Source organism: Acipenser ruthenus, chromosome 2, assembly GCF_902713425.1.
Source record: "Acipenser ruthenus chromosome 2, fAciRut3.2 maternal haplotype, whole genome shotgun sequence".
In the NCBI taxonomy this organism is placed as follows: Eukaryota; Metazoa; Chordata; class Actinopteri; order Acipenseriformes; family Acipenseridae; genus Acipenser; species Acipenser ruthenus.
In genome coordinates this window covers 79,602,661-79,627,453 of record NC_081190.1, presented here as the reverse complement: position 1 = coordinate 79,627,453, position 24,793 = coordinate 79,602,661, and the positions used below count along the sequence as shown (strand labels likewise).

The window sequence follows — 24,793 nt, the reverse complement described above, 5'->3', positions numbered from 1 at the left end:
CTACACAATGGAATGTGAATTTCCAAATGCAGAAGATCACTCTGGGTGAATGCTGCACTGTACTGGCTGGGGATAATAGAGGGGACAACTGGAGATTTGTGAGGGAGAGTGGGGCTACTGTCATTTATAGGAACAATAGCTGAACACTGACATAAGTGTAAGGCACAGTTTACTTTGCTGTCATGTGTCTATAAGAAAAAATAGCAGGCCCTTGGCAGTTCTGTCATTTAACATGCGATTCCTACTTTGCCTGTTTAATGACCGTCTACAATATCTGAGTGATAAACTAGTAGGATCATTTCAACACATTCTACACATTGTCCCAGAGCTTGACCACAATATGGATGTGGGCATCCTGTTTATTTTATTAGTCGACTCCAAGTAGCTTCAACAATAGTTAGCCCCTAATTGTGATTTACAAGGTCAGTAAACATGTTTCATAAAATGCGTCATTGACAACAACACTACACACACACTTCTATTTCTCTGCTTTCCTGGAATGCTTAATATCCCTTAGAGCAGGGGTGTCAAACATACAGGCCGAATACGGCCCTGGAGAGATGTTATCTGTCCCACGGAATATTGCAGAATATCATTATTTTATTCAATAGGAATAGGACACAGGTAAGAAAAATTGCTAAAAAAAAAATCACAAAATATAAATAGATATGGATCCATTTTTTTTATTTAGCACTCACCAAAAGATAGACAAAGAATATTAGTGACTGCTACTGCTGCTTCCTGATACCTGGGAGCTTTGCTTGAACCAGCACATCAACATCTGGAGCAAACGACTGGGCTGAGGATAGCTTGAGTATCGAGTTAAGGTGTGTGTCTTCGAGTTAAGTTAGTTGAGAATGACATTTTGATTTGTTGATATTCATGTCAGAGAAAGCTTCCCGCTTTTCAGGACACACTATTTCAGCAGCTTTTAGCAGCATTTCTTCAAAAACTTTCCATCAGAAAATGATTTTGAAGAAACACCTATTTTGTGCAATCACATAGCTTGCCTTAACAGCAGCATCACTTATGCTACAAACATTAGTAAACATTGATTGCTGCTTCTTCAATGACTGCTAATTCAGAGAATTTATCTTCACATAACTTTCCTGTATAGTTATCATATCTCTTGCAATGGTTTGCTTCAGTGTCTTTTTTAATTTAATTTTTACTTTCTTTTTTTCTTTTTGTTAAATTTAGAGTGATGAATTATTATTTGTATTTATTTTCCCCCAATTTTGAATGTCCATTTATGTTTTTTCTCCTCACCGCAGCGAGTCCCCACACAGCACGGACGTTTTGAGGGCATGTGAGCGTCCTCCGATCTCACAAACTTAAAGCCAGAATCACTTTTATGCTGAGCAATCCAGAGAAGAGGTGGGTGGGTTACCGATCCCAGAGAACAGAGATCAGCCCTGCTTTTTATCCACTCTGAATATGCTCGGTGTCTGGCCAGTAAGGTTCATTGTTGCATGATGAGGAGAAGGAGTCCCTGCCTGTTTCCCACCCCCCACTCCAGGATCGTCAAAGCCAATGTGACGCCCCCTTCAGCTTCCCCAGCAAAGTTCGCCCTCTTTGCACAGCCCGGATGCGAACTGGCACCGTCCAAGCTGTGTGACTCATCTTGTGCTCTCAGTGGCTGCGCTTTAACTGGATGAGCCACTCGGGGACCCCCATACTGTGACTTTTAATGTTGTATTATTTCACAACAATCGCATGTTGCTTACAAATTAAGCACGTTGGTTTTCCATTCATGTCCACAAAGAAATATGAAATTCCACATTTCTCTTGAAACACACAGCCCTCTTGGTCCACCTTTCTCTTCACGGATAAAGGCATGATGACACTTGTCAGTACAGAACTTACAAATCACTGGTGTCATAACTTGAACCAGCTGACGCAGTGCCATCTCACCGATGTGGTCGGTGATTGACAGCAACACACCAACATGACAATTTGAGTTGCTCATGCAAAGGAACTCGCTGGAGGCATGTTTGCACATGTGTTCTAAGAGGTGACAGTCAGTGAAATAATGAATATGTGCTATTTAGGGGAATGTAAATATGCTACATATGATCAAGCGCCAGGGTATCGGATCAGGCCCACAAACCAAACGAGTTTGACACCCCTGCCTTAGAGGCTCTGAACAAAAAGCTTTTAGAACTGCTTTCCTTTCTATTTACAAATAACCAAAGTTCAGCATATGTCAAATCTTTAGAGAAAACCATCAACAAATGAGACCTTTATTTTACTGCCTAGGACTGACCTGACATTTTCAAGAAAAAAAGGAACAATTACACAACACTTTAGAATTGGCTGTTGCTATACTAGTTTTTGTGTCTTTTCTATTGTTAAAAGAGGAATTAGGGCACAGCAGACTACAGTATCAGTACTATCTAAGTGGCAATATCTATGTCTACCGGGTGCTGTAGAGGCAAGGCTGCAGCTGAAGTCAAAAGAATCTATGCAAATAATTAAAGTTCCTTTACATTTCTAATGAACCTGTACATTTTAGTACAACTTGTGTTGATACTCAATAGCTTGTGCTACATTTCATCACAATTGAAGAAGCGCTTCTCTGATACTTTTAATATCTTGTGCTAAAGAATGTCCTTAGCAAGTTTCATCTGAATTGGACAATCAGTTCTCTAGATATAAGCTCAACAGCACATACAGAAAGGCATTCAGATGGATATACAGTAGAAGCAGCTTCAATATACTGTACCCTGAAATCATGATACATTTGATAACCTGTGCTAAAGAAGTTCCTTAGCAAATTTTATCACAATAGGACAAGCGGATCTCAGTAGAGTACACCCGCCTTCACTATATACTGCAGGGATAGGCATACCCAGCAGGAGCTCATAAGACTACAGAAAAATAATTACACTTTTTCCATTCATCGATGTAGTAATGTGTGATATGTGCAATATGAAGATTCTGTTACCTGGGTTGGGCTGAAGATATTCTGTTGTCTTGGTCATAATTTCCAATACAGCTCTGCTTGTAATGTCCACTTTCTAAACACACCACACAAACATAAAAAATAGCATGTTATAATGGTAACAAACACATTAATCTGTGATAACAACTAGACAAGGGCAGTTAACAGAATTAGTACAGAAAGACGAGAGAGGGGATCCCAACAGCCTCTACACCTGGGCTAAAGGAACAGCAGCACTACAAGCAGAGTTGTAATGACTCGAGTCCCTGCAAGTAAAGACTCGACTCGAGTCTCTACTCAAAAAAATTCCACTCGACTTGAGTCCCGTCCCAAAAGTCTATACTTGACTCGAGTCGTAATCTTTATGATAAAATAAATTACATGCTCAGTTTCATTTTCAATAACCGCAGGGAGAGAAATAAGCAGTCTGCATCCTGCCAGCACTGAGAAATGCCAAACTAAAATAAACTAGTTCTGAAATAACTGAAATCGCTGTTGGTCTTTTTTATTATTTCTTACAAATCAATACTTATTTGGTGGGTCAATCAACAAATTTGTATTTACGTAAGCTTAAAACTTAAATGCGGTAGAAAAGGGGTTTAGTGTTTGTTGTCTGGTTTAATATATTAAAGTATAGAAAATGGCTATTATTCCCGGGCGAATTTGTGTCTTTTTGTTCACATAAAGTCAGATAAAAACAACATATGAATCCAAATAAAGTAATACAAAAATGACTACAAAAGATTTAGAAGCGAGTAGTTTTTTGAGATTTACGATTATACTGTAAATCACTTTCACGAATCAGCCCCCAAATGTAGTCTATCATCATGTTCTCATTATACTGTCCTTGGTAGCGGCGTTCAAAGTCCAGTATATCCTGGTGGAAGCGCTCGCCTTACGCTCCCATGTTCTCCTTGAATTTATCAAGATGAGCATCAAGGATATGGACTTTGAGGGACATCCTACAGCCCATTGTGCCGTAGTTCTTCACCAGAGTCTCAACCAGCTCCACATAGTTTTCGGCCTTATGATTGCCCAGGAAGCCCCGAACCACCGCGACAAAGCTGTTCCAAGCCGCTTTCTCCTTACTAGTGAGCTTCTTGGGGAATTCATTGCACTCCAGGATCTTCTTTATCTGTGGTCCGACGAAGACACCGGCTTTGACCTTTGCCTCAGACAGCTTAGGGAAGAAGTCTTGAAGGTACTTGAAGGCTGCCGACTCCTTATCTAGAGCTCTGACAAATTGTTTCATAAGGCCCAATTTGATGTGCAGTGGTGGCATCAGCACCTTCGGGGGGTCCACCAGTGGCTCCCACTTGACGTTGTTCCTCCCCACAGAGAACTCGGTCCGCTTGGAAGGGTCTACCATGCAGAAGTAGCAGTTGCTTGAGTGGTCAGTGGGTTCCCGCCAAATTCTTGGGATAGCGAACTTCATGGCTCTCTTTTCCCCTCTGTACCATCCTACAAAAATACATTTATTTCACCCATGACTAATGTGTAAGAGATTCTCGCAACATTTTTCATATATGATATATTTTTTCAATAACATTGAAAATTGTAAAACATTTTAAAATTAAAAACTTTTACAATTTTAAAAATTTTAACAAATTTGATAACATAAAATTCCAAGCAACAATTGTCCATCTTACCTTCCAGAGTTTTTTTGCAGTGCTCGCAGGTGAAATGAGGTGCCCAGGGTTTGTCTTGATCCCCAACAGGCATGCCAAAATATGCCTTGTAGGCCTCACACATCTTAGCAGATGCTTCCACGGAGTACTTTTTCGCTCTTGCATAGTAAAATGCGTCTGCCGGATGCTTGCAGCCTCTTGATGCCATCTCAGAAAAATGCAGATATGTATCCACTTAGGCAGCTGGAACTAAACTGAACTGGTGGGCTTAAGGCCCCTGTATGTATACTACTATTTATATTACTGGGAAGTTCTAGAAAGTTCTAGAAGTTACTCCAAGTTTACTCAGCACTGAATCTATCTAGAATGTTCTGGAAAATAGGTAAATTTCAAAATATCACTGTCCTGGTCACAAAAGCAAAGTTTGTGGGGAATAATAGCCATTTTCTATACTTTTGAGGCATAAGCAATTAGGAAATAACACTTACTACCCAGGAACAAAAAAAAAAAAAAAAAAAATTGTTACACGGTGTTATGCAATGGTTTTAAACCTCTGATTTCGCCTCAGTTGCATTACTTGGACTGTTTTCCTTTGTAGCTGCTATTTTTTAAGCTTAGAAGCAAGATCCCTATATCAAATATCAAATTAAATGCCACAAAATGTCCTTTCATATGGTTAAAGTATCTGAAACAAACTATCAGGGAGTTTCATTGTTGAGAAAAAGTGAAAAACACTGCCATCAGTAAAATTGTGAATAAATGGTTAAATGCATTATTTTGTTTTGTGGTATCCACTACTGTACATCCAACCCAATTGAGCATAAGTAAAAGGGCCTCTGTATGGTCAATAACAAAACATGCTTATAAATAGGCCAAGGAATCGCAAATTCACTGAAATGGAGAGACAAAACACAAGGCAGCAACTGTGGACCTTTAACAGTGAATATCAGTGGGGCAAGTATAACCACATTATTGTGCATCTCAATTTTGTATTTTTAATGAAATTTTCTTGTAGATTGCTAATCTCCTGTAAAATGAATCTGATTAAATCAAACTGTCTCGAACTGTCAGAACTAATGACTCGAATTGACTCGAGCCAGATAGGTGACTCGACTCCACTTGACTCGAGCAAACTCTGAGCAACTCGAGTCTTACCCCCCAGTGACTCGACTCGAGTCACAATTTTTGGGACTCGATTACAACACTGACTAGAAGACAATCATCTGGAGCAAACAAATGCAATCCGACTGCAAAAAAATACACATTTATGAGTTTTTTTCAATTTTGTCTGAATGTATGTGTGGCAGGGTGAGACCCCAGCACGTGTAAAGTGGGTTTTTTGTGTGTAAATATTGTAAATAGTATTGTGTTTATTAATGTAAATGATTGTGGATTTGTGGTATAAATGATTACTGGAGGACCTGATGCTTTGTGTTTAGCTGCAGGGAGAAGCAGCATGTGACTGCCAGCTGCTGATTCATAACCAGCAGATGGATGTGTTCCACCAAAGCGTCCTGTATAAAAGAATCCTTCAGATTAGAATCAGGGCTGCTGAAGGGCCATAGGATCCCAAGTGCTGCTGCTGCAAAGCTGTATGATTCAGACCGTCTGTGCTGCCGAAGAACTGCAAAGACGACTGTGTATATATCTGGGGTTGGGAGATGGCCGGAGCTTGCTTGGGAGAAAGAAGCCACAGCTGCCATAGACTGTGTGTATATGTGGGGTTGGGGTTGGGTGAATTGCATAAGGAACAGGTAGTAGTCTCGGGATATTACATCCCCCCAGTATAGCAGGTATAAATGGGACCTCCATTGTTACCTAAGTAGCGCTCGCCGTATTAACGGCACCTTTTGTTTTGTAATGTTTTTGTATAGTTTTAAAGCACTGTTGTGCACTTTATTAAACAAAACAAACAAAACATGACACGAAGGCCAAATTAAAACATTCAAACAAAAGAACAACACATTTGTAGGCTGGGCATTAGCTACATTAAGCCTTTCCATCATTTTCATGTGGTAATTTTAGACACCTCCCAGAATTCCTTGTGACACCCCAGGATCCCTACAATAAAATTTAATCTCCATATATCCTCACATGAGAACTGGCCTTAATTACATTTATCATTAATACCTCTGGGAATTTTGTCTACATAAAAAGGCAGAATTGCATATTTCATCTGTTAACCCTTTATATAATAGTCTAGTGTTGCTGTGACAGAGAGAGAAGAAATCTGAGCTGCAGAAAGGGCGCTGTGTAAGGTTGGTGGTATGCTTTCCAATAGACGGGGCGACTCGACGGTAGGCGGGAACCGGAAGTCGGGCATTTTGGAGAAAGCACGTAGCTGCGAGTTTGCTAATAAACAAATGCAATGTGATCAGCTGTGGGGCAGGCAGCGATTGGATAGACCGTGGTGCCGAGCTAATCACAGGGAGGAGTTTGGTATTACAAAGGGGACGCAGATACATGATTACTGCCCCTTACGCTGAACGTGAGAATGAGCCAGAGCGCTGTTTGTTTTGTTTTGTTGTTTGTTGCAGAGTACTAGGAGCCAGGGAGCTGTCGCCAGCGAGCACAACCACCCGAAGCACTTGAATCACTGTACAGCATGACACAACGAGCACAGCACAACAAGCACCAAACCAGAGAGTATTTGCCGTGCACCACGTGGATTTACAATTGTTATTATTATTATTTTAGGACTGCAATCCTGCTGTATGTCCCCTGTGACAGAGAGCGAATGAATCAGAGTCAACAATCTCCCTTCCGACCTGTGAGGGCACGGTATAACAGGAACCGTGTGCCCTGGACTGGATGGTTTGACAGTTCATTCCAGGGTCAGTCGGAAGTCGGACATCCAAAAAGGGAACGAAGCTACAATACTAGAAGTCAGCGCCTTACTGCGGTACGCGATGTGTCAGTCATGGTTTGGAGGAGACATGATTGCTACCAAAGGGGGCGTGACTAAAAGTATATGAGGGGATGTGGCCGAGCGATCTGTTCCTTTGTTATGGTTACGGACGGACCTGTAAAAAGAGTACAGATATAAAATAACAATGAGTGTTTTATTTGTTTTGTTCTAACTGTCATTGTTTGTCTTTGTTAGACGGCTAACACTAGCCGGGAGCTGTCACTAAAGGCCAGCACCGAACCCAGACTACACTGCACCACTGTTTTCACAATTGTTGTAGCAGCACCTGCACATGCAGACAGGCTAAAAGAACTGAATCTATTCAGTCTTGAAAAAAGAAGATTACAAGGCGATATAAGTTAAGCAAAATTCTAAAAGCTATTGACAATGTCGACCCTGTGTTGTTTCAAATTATTCCTGAGCACGGTATCATCTCTACAACTGTCCACTACAAAACACTAATGCTTCAGTACGGTCAACTATCTGCTGAAGTGGAAAAGCAAGGAGAGTCCAGGTTTACCCAGTGGAGGTGGGTTGTTGAGGATTTGTGGTACACTCCACAACCTGGTTTCTTAGAGACATTGGATTCAGTGGTCAAGAGTTGCAACGCATAGTGAAGAACTTATCTGAAGCAGCAGAGAGGAGTAGCAACTGGCTCTGGTTGAGACAAAAAGATCCTGGTTGGGGTTGTCAAGCACAATAAAAAAAATAAAAAAACGTTGATGTAAAGGAAGGTAAGTAAGCTGGTCTTAGCCGAGTGGGGGACGAATGGGGGTGATGCTGGGACGCAAGAATCACCGTCGAGCCCTCTTAAGCTGTCGTAGGCTAGTCGACAAAACACCAAGGATGGAAGGTGCTCATCTGAAGACTCCAGAGAAGTACCCTACTCAGCTGTCCAGATGGTTGTCATGCTGATGCGCTAGGGAGAACGCACTATGGTTGATCCCTGGAGCCAGCATTGTAGCCGTTGTGTGTGCTGATGCGCCAGGGAGGTAAAATAGGCTGATCCCTGGAGCCAGCATTACACTTCAGCCATCAACACCAGGCAGAAGGATATCTACATCATCATATAGAAGGAAACGCAGATGGATCACATTAGTTTACAGCAAAAGAAGCTATGTCTTAGTTGGTGTTTATCACCAAGTTGCAAAACAGTACACAAATCACAACACAAATCACTCTCCCCCAAGCTCTTCCTTCAAACAAAGGATTTTGCTCCCTTATATACAGATGGCCACTCCCAAATTAGCACTCAATTACCTAATTTGGGAATGGCCACACCTGTGATTGTTGGCAGGGACGGAATTAACCCCATCCCTGCCAATCTTACATTCCACACACACTATTTACACAAGCAGGGCTTTTGCTCCGCCATACGAGGACAAACCGAAATCACTGATGACTCTGGGTTTGCTTAACTGTATAATGAATAAGGATTGGTTTTGGGATTTTAGATGCTATGTAAAAGTATAAGAGTGAGGTGTGTAAGCGGGACCTGCTTTGATTAGCAGGGCAGTGCTCGCTGTCTTCACAACACCTTTTGTTTGTAGTTTTGTTTTCACAGTGTTTTATTCTGCCTTTTGTGAGTTTTAGAAGTAAGATAGTTATGGAGTAGTTACAGTTTTGCCTTGCTTGCTAGTTTTATACCCTTAAAATGATTTAACTCATTCCCTAAAATCTGAATTTGCGTGTGTGGGCTTGCTGCCTTATACTCAGATGTCAGAGGTCTGTCTAATTCGATTTAATCTCCAAATAATGATTTATTATAATAATAGAAGCCTTGCTGGGTAACAAAAAAAAAACACTTACCTTTTCCATTTCTTTGAATTCATCATCAAGTTTAGTCCCTTCTGATCCACCAACCTTCTCACTCACTTTCTGTAGACAGAAAAAGGAAAAACAGTTTTAAAGCTTGATTTCAAATAAATAGAATATGTTCACAGCTAAATAGCCAATGTATTTTCCAGAAGAGACTACTGTTTAAATGGTACAGTTACAACTCTGTATCCTAAATCAGTCCAAGGTGTTTCCAACTCTCAAACTTTCCAAAACCTGACCTGCATTTTGTTGTTTGGAGGAAAGTGTTTTGACTTCCAACTTGTTTTTGAAGATGTTGAGTCTTTGGTGAAAGTGCTTATTTATTTTCTTTATTCAAAATAAAATGTTCTGATGGGCACTGTGACCGGGTCTTACGTCACTTGCGTGGATAGCCGCTGTTTACACATACAGAGAGACAGACAGTGCGTTGGATTTGAAACGCCGGCACAGGCGCGCAGGATTTATTAATGGAAACAGAAATGAAAGTAAAGGTGGTCATGTGACATTACCAGCCATGGTAACGCACAGAGGACACATACAGCAAGCTGTACAAAAGGCAAAATAAAACAGTACAAAAACTACAAATAAAAGGTGCCCCAGAGGGCGAGCGCTAGCCTTAAAACGAGACGTCCCGCTCCAGGAACCGGCTATACTACGTAACCCTCGCTATACATCACATGGGATCAATCCCCTAACTAACCTACTCATGAGCCGGTATTCATACAACGACTTGTGCTGCTTCATACGGCCTTGGCTGGGCATTGCCTTCACAAGCACCGCTTGCAGTCTCAGGGTTGCGTAGCTGTCGTTTCTGCAGCGCGGACCCTCTCCTCCCGTGTATACTCCGCTCCCCTCTGGCAATGGCGTTACAGTCGCCTCGAACCATCTCCCGCAGATGCTTTTGAACTGACGGACACTCGGTCAAGACCCGCCCACCTGCTGATTGAGGTCCAGCACAGCCAATCACTTGCTGCCCTTCCCCTCAACCAAGCCTAGCAGGCAGCAAGTCTCAATCGAGCGCCCGTCTGTAAAACAATAATTCAATTAAATAAATCAGCTCCAAAACGACACACAATAAACCCATTTCCCCATACAAATTATATCAACACTAAATACACGTGAAGGGCAATCGCCCTGCTACATACCTCCCTCCTTAGGATGAACCCTAAGGGTTCATCCGACACCACTACCACCCCCCCCCCCCCCCCCATCCTTATAAATATACTTGCATTTGGCTATATATAAAACGTAGAAACCATAATAAATATGATAATAGCTTGTAAATGAAATGTGATACAATTGATATCATATTTCAATTTGGAAAATAATCTACAAATAATTTGACACTTGAACTTGTTTCTGAAACAAATAGCCCTGCAGCTATGTGCATTCTTGTTATTCAAGTATCCCCAGTCTCACACTGGCATGTGCATGTGAGTCACTAAAAGCATATCTAAAATAGGTAAATTCATAACGGCAGTGATGTTCTCCATGGCTGAAGAATGTGACTAACAACATATGACACACATCTGATACAGCTTTGTCTTTGGTGTGAGAAGCAGCTTGTTATTAGCCTCCTTCACTTTGAATTGAAGGATGGTGATACACAGACTACAGTCCTCCTCCTTAAATCCTTTCTCGATTTAGTACTTCTGTAAAGGCCTCCAACACTCATTGTGTTATAATAGCAGAGCACTTTGTGGTTTATGGAACTGTCTTATTGTCTATGGTCTTTCTAAAATGTGTATTTTTTAAATCCTTTTTATAATTTGATGAGTTGTTGTTACAGATTAGGGGTTGATCCACCTGTACCCTCCTGGGATAAGACATTAAGGCATTTACAGTACTGGGAAATCATCATGGATTTCATACAAGGAGTACCGTTAAAAATAAGTGGTTGATTCAATTCTCTGGTACAATACTATTAAAATGCTTTACTAATTCCAGTTGTTGTGTATCCTGGTGGGATATCAGCTGATCAAATCAGCCCTCAGAACAGATGCTTCATATCTGTACAACTGACAACCCAGATAAGCTTCCCACATTTGATTATCAGTAAGTCTGGTGAGTGTGTAATCTTAATCACACCAAGGTATCTGTTGTTATGGAAACAGGAATTCATTCACACCACAGTTCTCTATATTCACAAGTATATGCCTTCCAATTACACGGCTGTTGATTATATGACCCACTCTGCTTTTAAAAATAGAAGTCACTAGAATATTAGGTTTGAGTTTTTGATGTCCTTTTTTAGGACCATATTCATAAAGCTTATCAGGGGTGTAACTTAAAGTTACACATTCAAAATGTATTTGTCTGTTAGTTAGTTTATTTATCTTCCAGTTTCGTTCTCTGGAATTAATGTAACTCATTGCTTTCCACATGAAAAAAAAAACATTCTAAAAAGCTCTTAAATGAAATCTATTTGAATTACTACACTACAAGTATTATTTCTACACTGCATACCTTTCCCCCAAAGAGCTAAAGATCAAGACTTAAACAAGTCATACTCTTATTATTGTTCCTGAACCTGTCCAGAAGACATGTGAAATAAAAATTAAAAGGGGGGATGCTTACAGTATGTGGAAGTGATTTAGAAACTTTTTTTTACATTATGTTAATATATAATTGTATTACTTTTCTTTAACCATATGAAATGCTGAACTGAAACCGCAAGCCCTTTTCTATGTGTTAGATTTGAAATGTGTAATACTATAATTAGCTAATTGTTGAAATGATTGTTGTGTAATAAAACAGCCTTTCTGTTGAAATGTTATGACTGTGGTTTTGTTGATGAATCATCAGTTTTTCTGTGGATTTGTAGCTTATAATAACTGTGGATTCATTGTTCAACAATACATCTGCCCCACGCTCCCCTTCTCTTCAAAGCCACACAGTCACTTTTAGTTAGAAGATTTGCAAGATTAATCATTTAAAAGATCAAAGGTGACATCACAGGTATTTTTTTAGGTAGCAGAGATTCACAAAATGGCATGTCTACTGTAGCATTCAGGGAAACTAGAAAGGGCAGGGTCCAGGGGTGGGGGGAGAGATGAGCGGTTGGTGGCAGCAGCAAAACATTATTCTTTTTATTAACCCTGTAAAACCCTGTGTCTGTATCACATATACACCTCTGGAAAAAATTAAGAGACCACTGCGAAATTATCAGTTTCTCTGGTTTTACTATTTATAGGTATGTGTTTGGGTAAAATGAACATTTTTGTTTTATTCTATAAACTACTGACAACATTTCTCCCAAATTCCAAATAAAAATATTGTCATTTAGCATTTATTTGCAGAAAATGACAACTGGTCAAAATAACAAAAAAGATGCAGTGTTGTCAGACCTCGAATAATGCAAAGAAAATAAGTTCATATTCATTTTTAAACAACACAATACTAATGTTTTAACTTAGGAAGAGTTCAGAAATCAATATTTGGTGGAATAACCCTGATTTTCAAGCACAGCTTTCATGCGTCTTGGCATGCTTTCACATTGATGTTGGGTGACTTTATGCCACTCCTGGCGCAAAAATTCAAGCAGCTCGGCTTTGTTTGATGGCTTGTGACCATCCATCTTCCTCTTGATCACATTCCAGAGGTTTTCAATGGGGTTCAGGTCTGGAGATTGGGCTGGCCATGACAGGGTCTTGACCTGGTGGTCCTCCATCCACACCGTGATTGACCTGGCTGTGTGGCATGGAGCATTGTCCTGCTGGAAAAACCAATCCTCAGAGTTGGGGAACATTGTCAGAGCAGAAGGAAGCAAGTTTTCTTCCAGGACAACCTTGTACTTGGCATGATTCATGCGTCCTTCACAAAGACAAATCTGCCCGATTCCAGCCTTGCTGAAGCACCCCCAGATCATCACCGATCCTCCACCACATTTCACAGTGGGTGCGAGACACTGTGGCTTGTAGGCCTCTCCAGGTCTCCGTCTAACCATTAGATGACCAGGTGTTGGGCAAAGCTGAAAATTGGACTCATCTGGGGGTGCTTCAGCAATTCTTTTTTGTTATTTTGACCAGTTGTCATTTTCTGCAAATAAATGCTCTAAATGACAATATTTTTATTTGGAATTTGGGAGAAATGTTGTCAGTAGTTTATAGAATAAAACAAAAATGTTCATTTTACCCAAACACATACCTATAAATAGTAAAACCAGAGAAACTGATAATTTTGCAGTGGTCTCTTAATTTTTTCCAGAGCTGTATATATATATATATATATATATATATATATATATATATATATATATATATATATATATATATATATATTTCTCAATAAAAACTTTTTTCCCCTTAACAATGTGGAGTATGGTGTGTAGATAAGTGGAAAAAATTCTCATTTAAATGCATGAAACTCTGAGGTACTGACACAACAAAAGAGGTGTAGACTTTCTATAGGCACTATATATATATATATATATATATATATATATATATATATATATATATACACACACACATATATAGTATAAGCCTTTTTTTTTCTTACTATCATTTGCAAACAACTTTTTTTTTTGCTTAACAATATCCCTAACCCTCAGAACTGGTAAATAACTGCAGCATTAAATAAAAAAAAATCCAACAATACAAAAGCGATGTAAAGATATTTATATCGTGCAACTGAGCAACAATCTCAGTTGCAATATTGGACTGAGATGCGGACGGTCCCGTTTCCTCCTCAGTTGCAGTATTGGACTGAGATGTGGATGACCCCGTTTGCTCCTCATTTGCAGTAGTGGAAGTTCCTTTGAAGTGATATTTTTCACAGAAATGTATTTTCTTAAATCTTTAGCAGTTTGTCGTAAAAATCAGAACACGAGCCACTGAAATTCACTTTAAGCAACAACATTGATGTATGGGTTGACAGGTTGATATTTGTCTTCTCTTCTGCCCACAAATTGCCAGCAAGAGAGCAGACCTGCTCTACTGGGGCGTTGGTACAAGGTAGGCATAATGCAAACTCAACCACAGGTAAAATGTTTTTATATGAGATTTGCTTTGTCCTGAAGTGCCTGAAGATGTCCAACCATCTTAAGGATAGCTCAGTCTTGTTGCTGTTCCACTCTGACACTTTGTGAGGATTAGCATAGGACACACGATATTTTATCAAATAAATCACTGTCATCAAAACACAGTTTTGTTTGCGAAATGACAAGGGGGAGGCACTCCTCCACAGATGCCCAGTTTTGTTCCAATCTCTTCGTAACTGAGTTGAAGAGTGCCAGCTGACCATGCAGAAACCACAGCCAAATCTCAGAAGCTAGTGCCTCAAAGCACTTTTGCAGGGTTGTAGGGCACTTTTCTTGAGACATGAAGACTTCAGACCCTCGTAAATTTGCAGGCTGCATTCAACAGCTGGAAGCAGCGACCACCAACGCGTGCTGCTATGTCCCAGGACATTCTTATAGCAAACTTCGGCGAACTTGCAAAATTCCTTCAATTCTTGCACTCAGACGGTGTATATGTAAAAGTATGTGTATATTTTCGCATTCCACGCATTCCACATCAATGGGCAACAAGTCAGCAGCAGTTTGCAAAGCATTTTGCATTACATGAGCAGTACAACCAATGCCATGAATCTCTCATCCTATGATAGCTTTCATCGTGTACCAAACATGGCCTTTTCCAGCTCGACCTACCCCTCGAAAGTTTGTGATGGTGTTCTCCGCACAGAAAGCTATGCACTTACTGTCAATATTTTCCTTCTTTAGTGTTGCAATGAGGAAATCCACAAGTGTTTCTGCTTTTTCCCTGGCAGATCGTCAAACTCCAGTAATTTCGTTTGAATGCTAATGACAGGATTTTAATGTGCTTGTGTATAGATGTGTCCATTGCAGCACTCAGAAATGTTGTGTCTTTCAACTCAGCTCTGGTTTCTTCCTGACAAAACAGAGCCAGTATGTTAGTCACAATCACTTCAGTTTTAGGGCTGAACTAAACTTAGGCTCAAACATTTTCTTCACTAATTTTGTGGTGCAATCCATCGACTTGAAGCTTTGTGAGTGAACAACACAATGATAGGCCCAAATATCCTTTGCTGCCAAGCTAAGGTCACTTGCCTGGCAGTTTTTGAAAAATGTATTTAGTGAAAAGCTTTGTGCTACTAGTGCCTTTTGATCCTTTTATGTGATGTTTTTATGTGACTTGTTATGTCTGTTTTTCCTCCATGGGCAACTGAAAATTGCAAGTGCTTGCAAAATACTAATATCTTTTACCTTTTTTTTTCGAGAAAGGGATATTCTTTTTGCAAGTAATCATTAAAACTTGACTGGGTGTTCTTTCGATAAAAAAAAATAATTTCCACTCACCTTAATAATTAAAAAATGTCTTTGATTTTAATAAATAACCTGTAAAAAAAAAAGTGTATATCCTCAGACAGAAAGTTGCCATGCAATTCCATTTGCATTTGCAGAGTGACTGTATGACATACAAAGTAAATAGCAGAGTTTGCCCATGAGATTATAGCCTTACAGTAAGTAGGCCAAATTAGATGTGTCTGGTGAATTAATTGAGTTGGCACAATGAAACGTATGTTATAGATATAAGAAATGAGAGAGATTTTAAACTGAACCCCCTGTTCTAATTATTATTATTTGTTTTATTAAAAATAGCGACGCTTTCTGTTGCAACGCTCTCAATGCACAAGCACGTTTTCTTGCAAGGTGAGTCAAGATTAAATACGCCTGTACTTCTGCTGTCTTGGACTATATGATTGTTGTATATCATTTGTGGGCATCTCTACCAATTCAAAATATAATTTTCCTTTTACTTTACCCATTTTGAATAGAATTTCACCTCACTGCCTTAACCCAATTCGAGATTTAAGATGAATTGAGGAATTATAGGCAGCCTTGTCCACTTTTCCCATTCTGAACCTAAGCAACAGCTATTGCCATGCATGTTCAAACACTAATGAACACTTTAGCTGAGGTTGACACGGTAGTAATAATATAATCACTACACCCTAAATCATACACTACTCACACTACTTAAATAATGCATCGTTGTCATTTTTTGAAAAAGGTAATTGTGACTGAAGTGAATGGCAATCACATGTTTTTGATGTGTGTTGATATTTAGATAGTGAGGATAGTGTATTAGTGTCAGAATACTTACCTGAAGAATTAAACACTCAATAGTGCTGAATTAACAAATACTAAAAGACACTAAAATGCAAAGATAAACGCCTCGACTTTCAAAGTCTTCAAATGCAATACAGATTCTGCAGTATTGTAATTAATTGGCATTGCAGTCCATTGAATTGAATGGAAAGGCAAGGGCTGGACACGAAGCTCAACCCCTGCGGTAAGTACGTGATGTCAGTATTATTAACTAATCAGCTGTGAGGAGGACATCTGTTACAGTATACATAATGTTTCAGTTTTCCTTTTTTACATAGTGTCATTCAAATTATATAAAACAGTCACGTTTTTTCAACTGCCTTGTTAAAATATACCCCCATATCATCACATATATACAAAAAAAACTTCACTGCAGTACACACAGCATTTTATTATTAAGTAGATCCACTTTGGGAATTAGCATGGTGTACTTTAATTACCAAACCGCTACATAATCCCTGTTAATTCTGTCTGAGGTGGGTTATGTCTATTAAGTAATTATCTAAAAAAAAATGTGATCAGTCACAATGCTGGTTCTCCCTGATTATTATCAGTAGCAGCAAGATGATAAGTACAGTCCTATAAAGACTTCTAACCCACATATTGACACCCAGTGTGGAGTAGTGGTTAGGGCTCTGGACTCTTGACCAGAGGGTCATGGGTTCAGACACTGCTGCTGTACCCTTGAGCAAGGTACTTTACCTAGATTGCTCCAGTAAAAATCCAACTGTATAAATGGGTAATTGTATCTAAAAATAATGTGATATCTTGTAACAATTGTAAGTCGCCCTGGATAAGGGTGTCTGCCAATAAATAAATAAATAAATAAATAAATAATAATAATAATAATAATAATAATAATACTATCCCATGAGGAAGATTTTCTTGTTGTACTGATACACCAAATGCTGACTATGAATCCCTGTTTCTTGCTTGTACAGCACATTAATCAGCAACTGACTCGAAAAGTAGTGAGATCTACGGACAAGTAAAATAAAAAAGGCTCATATTCTGCATGCTCTGATAAAAAGTAATTCTTCTTTGGGCTATTCTCAGAGGACTCTATGTACTCTGCAGTGGATCTTACTGTGGAACGACTGCAGTAGAGATAGTGGAAAGTGCTTGCATGCCTGTTTTAGTGTCTGTCCTCCACCAACACCAATAAGGTCACCACACAGAACAGTCACATCCACAGGGAGCACCAAAGATAAGATCGATATGTGTCAAACCTGTCGTGGATAAAATATGCAGTGAGGGCTGAATAAGCCCTGCACTGGCGTCCTGGTTGAAACAGAACTCTTTTATAGGAGATGGAGAAGGAGTGGCCTTTTCACTTATGAAGGACAAGGGGAACCCCAGCTTCAATATTGACACATGATGGCAAAAGCATTACTACTTGTGAATCTTAATTACGTACATTACAAAAAAAAAACATTTGACTAAATGCAATTAATATATAAGTTTACAACCCTGGTTAACCCATTATAAAAGTTTAACTGTAATTTTTCATGGTCATTTTGGAGTTTTCCTATGTTTTTCCTATGGTTATACTATGCTTTTACAATAGTTTATCATGGTTTGCCTTGTTTTTAATATACTCTATCATACCCCCCAGGGTGTTGTGATGTGCTGAAATATCCCAACGGCTGTGGGTGGTATGAGGATCGACGCAGTGCCTCTAACCACACACTGTTGTGATATTTCAGCACATCACAACACCCTGGAGTACCATCATTCAAAATGGCATTTATCAACTGTATTAATTATGTACCTACGCCCTTGATAATGATTTTCATTGGTATGTCTTTCCACTGTTTAAAAAAAGAATGGTAATGTGAGCAGCACTGTGTGTGTGTGTGAGTGGTACTATATTATTTTACAAATGGTAATAATAACTATTAATCCCATCACTCATAGAAATAGACAGTAGAACGAAATGTCACTATAGATTCTGATTGCTGGCATCAAAGGGAACAACATTTGATGATTTTCTTTTTCACTGGACCTTAACAAATAAGCATAAAACATTAGCAATGCACATAAAACCATTTTTGTATGATTGCATACCACTTACAAAGAGGCTGAGACAATACAAATAGAAAATTAACTGATTAAGTTATGAAACTATAGCATATTTAGCTAAATTACAATCAGAATTCTGTTATTTAGACTAGATACAACATGAAAGGATCACATGTAATGAGCTGTTTATTCTGGGGGTGTTCCACAAAGCACTGTTGCTTATTGTTCAAACACAGGACCAGCTTTCCATCGCCGCACTTGGAGCTCCTCCATTGGGACAAACACTTTGGGCACAAGGTGTCAACTTGGGGGCGCTAGGATTTGGGTAGCATTTCTTTTCAGGCTTTCTGAGCTTTGTTGAAATCGATGGTCAGCCAATCCTGGTTGGAGCTTTGTTGACTAATTTCAGTGTCTGGGCTACTGACACACGAAACCTTTTGAAAAGTTTTGGCTTTTCCTTCAGAGGATCACAGTCATGTGCATCAGTCAAGCATTGGTGATGGATAGATCCAAAATGTAGTCAATGCCCCCATGTATTGATTGTAGGCAAAATGACTGATGGGCCTCGATGTTAAATCGCTTGACAGAACCAAGAGGCTCAATACCACAGGCATTGCTGAGCAAATTTTCAAACTAGTTGTCAAGCTACTTCACTGCAATCACCCCTTCGGAAAAGTGGTAGTCGTATGCTCCACGCTTTTGCCGTGTCAAATCCTTGTCGTCCATCAAGGTGGCTCCACCAGTATGGTTTGATCTCACATTGCCAATGCACCAGATACCCCAGTTAGTATGCAGTGTCTGGATCAGGTTAAAGCTGGTAAAATAAAACAGTGGATTCTGGCTGTGCAATTGTCTTGCAAAGGGTGGTCACTACTTTGGCTCCCATCAGTAGGTCCTGCTCAGTCTCAGTCAATGCAAGGTGGAGCTCCCTTGTTCCAGGCCTGGCAAAACAGATTGTACCCCTGCTTGTCTAGCTTGTTGGCAATGTACTGTTTTTGCAGTGGTGCCTATTTGCTTGGTGCTGGCCAAGGTTGCCCCAATGGTTTCTTGAAACTTGGCTTTTTGATATCTCCACTTTAAATGGCTGGGCACTTTTGATAACTTGGTGTTTTTTTCACATTTTCAGATATCACTTCTTTTTTCACTTAATGGATAATAACACACACATTATGGGATTAGCAAAATTGTTCAACCTATACTGAGGCAATGTATTGCCGTTTGGATAGGGTAAATGTAAATAGTAGTCTAGTCTGTTGAAAAGGGTTAAGATGTGAATCTGTGTATCGTAGCAATTATATGGTTGAAGGGAAATTATGACTAGTTAGGGTTCAAATTGTATTGAAAGCTTTCATCTGATTTTGCAAACTATCATAATAAGCTTGATCCGTTCATTTAGTATATTGTAACGTTTTCATGTTTAGGAAGTAGTACTCAGGGAGATGGTGTTGAAGTCTCAAAATGTTTGTTTTATTTGAAACTACAGAAAATTCCTGTCCGGGCCGGAATTCCCGACACCAAATATATATAGTATAACAAGTAGCTTTCGAGTTAAGGTGAGAGAAAGCAATAAATTAAAAAACAAATGGGTTGTAGGGAGATATGCAAATAAAGCATTACAAGAGCCAATCAAATCGCGTGAAAGTTGTCTAACGGCTTCTACATTCACAGCGTTTTAGGCAACTTTCACTTTATTTCTTAGCAGACGTCCTTATCCAGGGCGACTTACAATTGTTACAAGATATCACATTATTTTTACATACAATTACCCTTATCTAGGTAAAGTACCTTGCTCAAGGGTACAGCAGAGATTATATATATATATATATATATATATATATATATATATATATATATATATATATATATATATATATATATATAATCTCTTAACACCAAAATTGCTATATTAAGAAACACAGCTGGCAGACCTGAGTAACCCATACATTCCACATATTAACGAAACAATAGCTTGTGAATTCAGCTACATTGAATTGTATTAATGGATTATATTTACATTAGCTGCTGTGATTATATGCATCTAACCAAAGATGCATCTCACTTACTTATATGTAAGTCACAGTGTTGTACTTTTTCTGATAAATCAAATTTTGTATTTACAGTAATGACTGGTATTAACATACCTTTGTAAATTGTGGCCTAAGTACATTAAGCACTACATAATTTCTCCAAAAAAAGTGACTATTCTGAGGGAAATGACCATTGGACATGAATCACCTACCTACATATTTGAGTCAAGGCGACAGAAATCGATAGATAGAGTTCCATCACTCTCACTTAGAAAAACATATCTGCGAGGTTACAAAGACCTTTTAATAGACAGTAATGCCTGCCGAACTGTCAGACAGGTTGACTGAAGATTTATGGTATTACAGTGCTACTACTGGAGAGATGAATATAATGGAAGGCATATGTATCGCTTGTCTGTCACCATTTCAATGAAAACAATGCTATATCACACATACTATATGTCTGGATAATATCTTTAAGTATATGTAAAACTACAAAGCGGTATGTAATTCAATATGTTAACATAACATTATTCAGCAGGTTTCATTCGACTTTATGAAGCAAAATTAGCTAATTCTATAGGCTGATGCAAAACTTTTGGCTATACGTAGCTGTAGGTGCATGAGCCATATAAAACCACAAGTACCTGGATTTTCAAAGAAAGCCGTGTATATCTAAATATAAGATCATCTGCCTACTGTGGCATTGCCCCATGTCCATTTACACTTCTGCTCCAGTCTGTCCCTTCTTGTAATTCCATGAGGTTATTTACTTTTTTCAATAAATGCATTTCTGCCCATGTGCAAAAACAGTATTGACAGTACTGCCAAAACTCTAGTATTTATAATTAAGGCTGTATTTTTTTTCACAGTTATCACAGATTTCACATTTTCTTAAAGAATAGTGTAAATATACATATTTTTTATCACTTAAAAATAAATTCACTACCATAAATGTAGTACCCGTTACACTGCATTAGGAGTTTAAATTATTTAACCCACTGCATAGAGCTGCGTGACTTCTTTAAAATGACTAACAAAAAAGGCACCAGCTGCATCAAAGATTAGAAACATTTCTGCTAAGGATTGCTCTGTCCAGTACAAGAAATAGAATGGACATAAAAAAACAAAATATTCCACAATTTAGCTTTTTTTTTTGGTAAGCATTTAAATATTTAGGCACATTTGTTGTATAACAACTCTATTTTGAATGTGACAACACCATTTTTTCTGCATTAATAAATATTATGTTTAATCGTGAAATATCTTGAAATACCAATTTTTAGACCATGAAATGTTGTGTACGGTGCAAGAAATAGAGCCTAACTTAGAATGTATGTTCTGTAGTTGGGGAAACTTCAAAAGTACTCTATGGGGTTAATATATCAAAGCCTAGAACGAACATGACATGCTTTCTCATTATATATGACATTGACACGGCAGTGCCTAAAGCAGTGACCTTTTCCAGTTGAACACCTCAGTCTTCTTGACAGAACCTTCTCTGCTGGGACCTGTGCACTGCTGCAGTGCAGTTGAACAATCACACTCCTAAATCCCTGTTATAGCCAGTTCCCTGGAATACTGATAGCTTCTTCATGCCCTTGGAAAAACCACCCACATCCTAAATGATCTCGTACCACAAACAGTGGATGAGCATGGCTTGTTTTATGTGGATGCTGGGTATGAATTCAATTAGAGCATGTATTTATTAACATGCAAATATGAAGGGAGGGTAATAAGAAATGTGTTACAGCATTTTTGCTTTATCATTCAAAAATATATTTTGTTATATTCATTTTTTCTTATGTTCTGTTAGCCTAGCCTACAAACTGGACAATAATTTGAAGTGTACTGTCTCTATACAGCAGACATTTCAAACATAATACTATGCTAGCTGAAATGCTTTATGAGATTTGAGCAATTGTAGGTGCAACCCATTTGCAATTTCATATCAGCCCCACTAACTGGGACTCTTTAAAATGTGATGTAAAAAAGCCATTTCAAAACTAAAAACATCCTTCTTAAATATCTAAAAGCACACAGATTAACAGTAGTACAAGACTAATTATTTTAATTTTTTGATTATTGTATCAATAAGAGATGGTTGAGAATTATGCAATTGACCTCCAAATATACTGTATTGCATTTGAACACCCATCAACAAGCAAATAGCATAGTCACCCCAACATTTTAAGAAGTGTTGTTGATAGCATTATCCGTACAGAAATCTTTTGCAGATTTTTCAATTTCCACAAATCTTGGGAGAGGTATCTGTTTATTTTAGTATACAGTTTACAATGATATACCCAAGTCAACTTTTATAAGGATTCTGTTAAGATTTCTCAAGTGAAATGGACTGATTTTGTTCAGATGTAACCAGTAACAGATGCCTTTGCACTGGGAGGCCACACGAGTGATGACATGCTGAGGACATATATAAAGGTACAAAAAAACAATGCTTAAAACTTGTTATGTTTCTTGTTGTATTATCTGTCATTTAGCCCAGGGTTGTGTCTGTCACAAGTCTCTATAGTGCAGAGTAGTGTAAGGTAGGGCTATCATATCAGTACAGACTGCACAGATTATGTGATATTAGGGTTAATCTTATCTCACTGTGGGGTAACCTCAATGTCTGTAACTTTGAGTTTATTCTACAGCAACCACGCAGGGATGTTCTATTTCACCACACAACACCTGAGTGTTTGAGCAACATATATTTAGAAATAGACTAAACGTATTCTCAACACAGGTTCTTTAGAATTTAAAGCCACCCAATTCCACCAAATAGTGCTCTTCTATCACTTAAATAGTTTCAAATATTGAATACTTTACACTGAACAGGAAGTTTAAAGTTAAAAAGTGTTATCACATTCTTGCCATGCTTCCTGTAGAGAGGGGGTACAACTTATCTTTTTTTTCCACTTATGTGGATATATATATATATATATATATATATATATATATAAAAGTATGTTTCTCAATGTATTCAAATGTATGTCTCGTTTTCATAAATGTAACTGTATATGCCCTCCCAAGCAGCTAAACCTGCATGACAAGGGCTATTGACGGAACACTGGACAAGGCAATAAAGTTTTGGTTCAAGGGTGGGTTTGAATTTAGAATTGAATAGTTAATTGTAACAGTGATGTGTTGCAGTTTTTAGGCTAACTGTCCCCTCTCCGGAATTTACGTTTCTCCATTAATCTACAAACTACATTCAAATTAAAATCATGTATAATCTAGCTACCTGTATAGGAGGGTGTTTGAACCCATTCTTCCATTTACAGCACAGAAAGGCTGGGATCAATTGTTCAATCTCAACATTTCTGCCAGAGGAATTATGTGTTGCAAGCAAAGACCAGCTGAAAGCCAGCAGGCTTACATAAACCACTCAACAGCAACAGGACAGAAAATAAGCAGAGTATGTTCAGTGTGAGGTTGCCAGTGAACATTATAGAGGATTGTTTTGCAGCAAGACCAAATATGTAGATGACGCCTCTTGTTTTTTAAGTTAAAAATGAAATGCCTGTGACAGAGCTGTTTCGAGACACCAAAATACCTTTCTTTGTCTCAGTATTGAAGTAGTTCACTAAGAGGAATCCATTTCCTTTGGTTGGTATTACAGCACACCAACTTTGGAGCTGAATTACTGTATATACGAACCAAAAAGGAGACAAAACCAAACCAAAAGGGAGACAAAACCGAACCAAAAGGGAGACAAAACCGAACCAGGTAACTACAGACCAATAAGCTTGACTTCTATTATATGTAAACTTAAGGAAACTATAATAAGATCCAAAATGGAAAATTACCTATATGGGAACAATATCCTGGGAGACAGTCAGCATGGTTTTAGGAAAGGGAGATCGCGTCTAACTAACCTGCTTGATTTTTTTGAGGATGCAACATCAACAATGGATAATTCAAAGCATACAACATGGTTTATTTAGATTTCCAGAAAGCTTGTGACACAGTCCCGTATAAAAGATTAATTCTCAAACTGAACGCAGTAGGGATTCAAGGAAATGCATGCACATGGATTAGGGAGTGGTTAACATGTAGAAAACAGAAAGTACTGATTAGAAGAGAAACCTTAAAATGGAGCGAGGTAACCAGTGGTGTACCACAGGGATCAGTATTAGGTCCTCTGCTATTCCTAATCTACATTAATGATTTAGATTCTGGTATAGTAAGCAAACTTGTTAAATTTGCAGTCGACACAAAAATAGGAGGAGTGGCAAACACTGTTGCAGCAACAAAGGTCAATCAAAATGATCTAGCATTCAGAACTGGGCAGACACATGGCAAATTACA

General features: G+C 38.6%; 1 protein-coding gene across 2 annotated transcripts in view; it reads right to left on the bottom strand.

Annotated features, from left to right (window-relative positions):
- Positions 1-24,793, bottom strand: part of LOC117408811 (endophilin-A1-like) — a 54,928-nt gene that overhangs the window by 14,331 nt on the left and 15,804 nt on the right. The window contains exons 1-3 of one of the 2 annotated variants that reach the window (XM_059002024.1): positions 9,538-9,559; positions 9,290-9,358; positions 2,948-3,020 (exon numbers count right to left, since the gene is read on the bottom strand). In XM_059002024.1, coding sequence (XP_058858007.1) covers positions 2,948-3,020; positions 9,290-9,358; positions 9,538-9,543 — 148 coding nt within the window. In that variant the 5' untranslated portion in view covers positions 9,544-9,559. Of the gene's footprint in view, positions 1-2,947; positions 3,021-9,289; positions 9,359-9,537; positions 9,560-24,793 lie in introns of those variants that run through there. The other variant, XM_034014138.3, reaches the window with a different exon arrangement.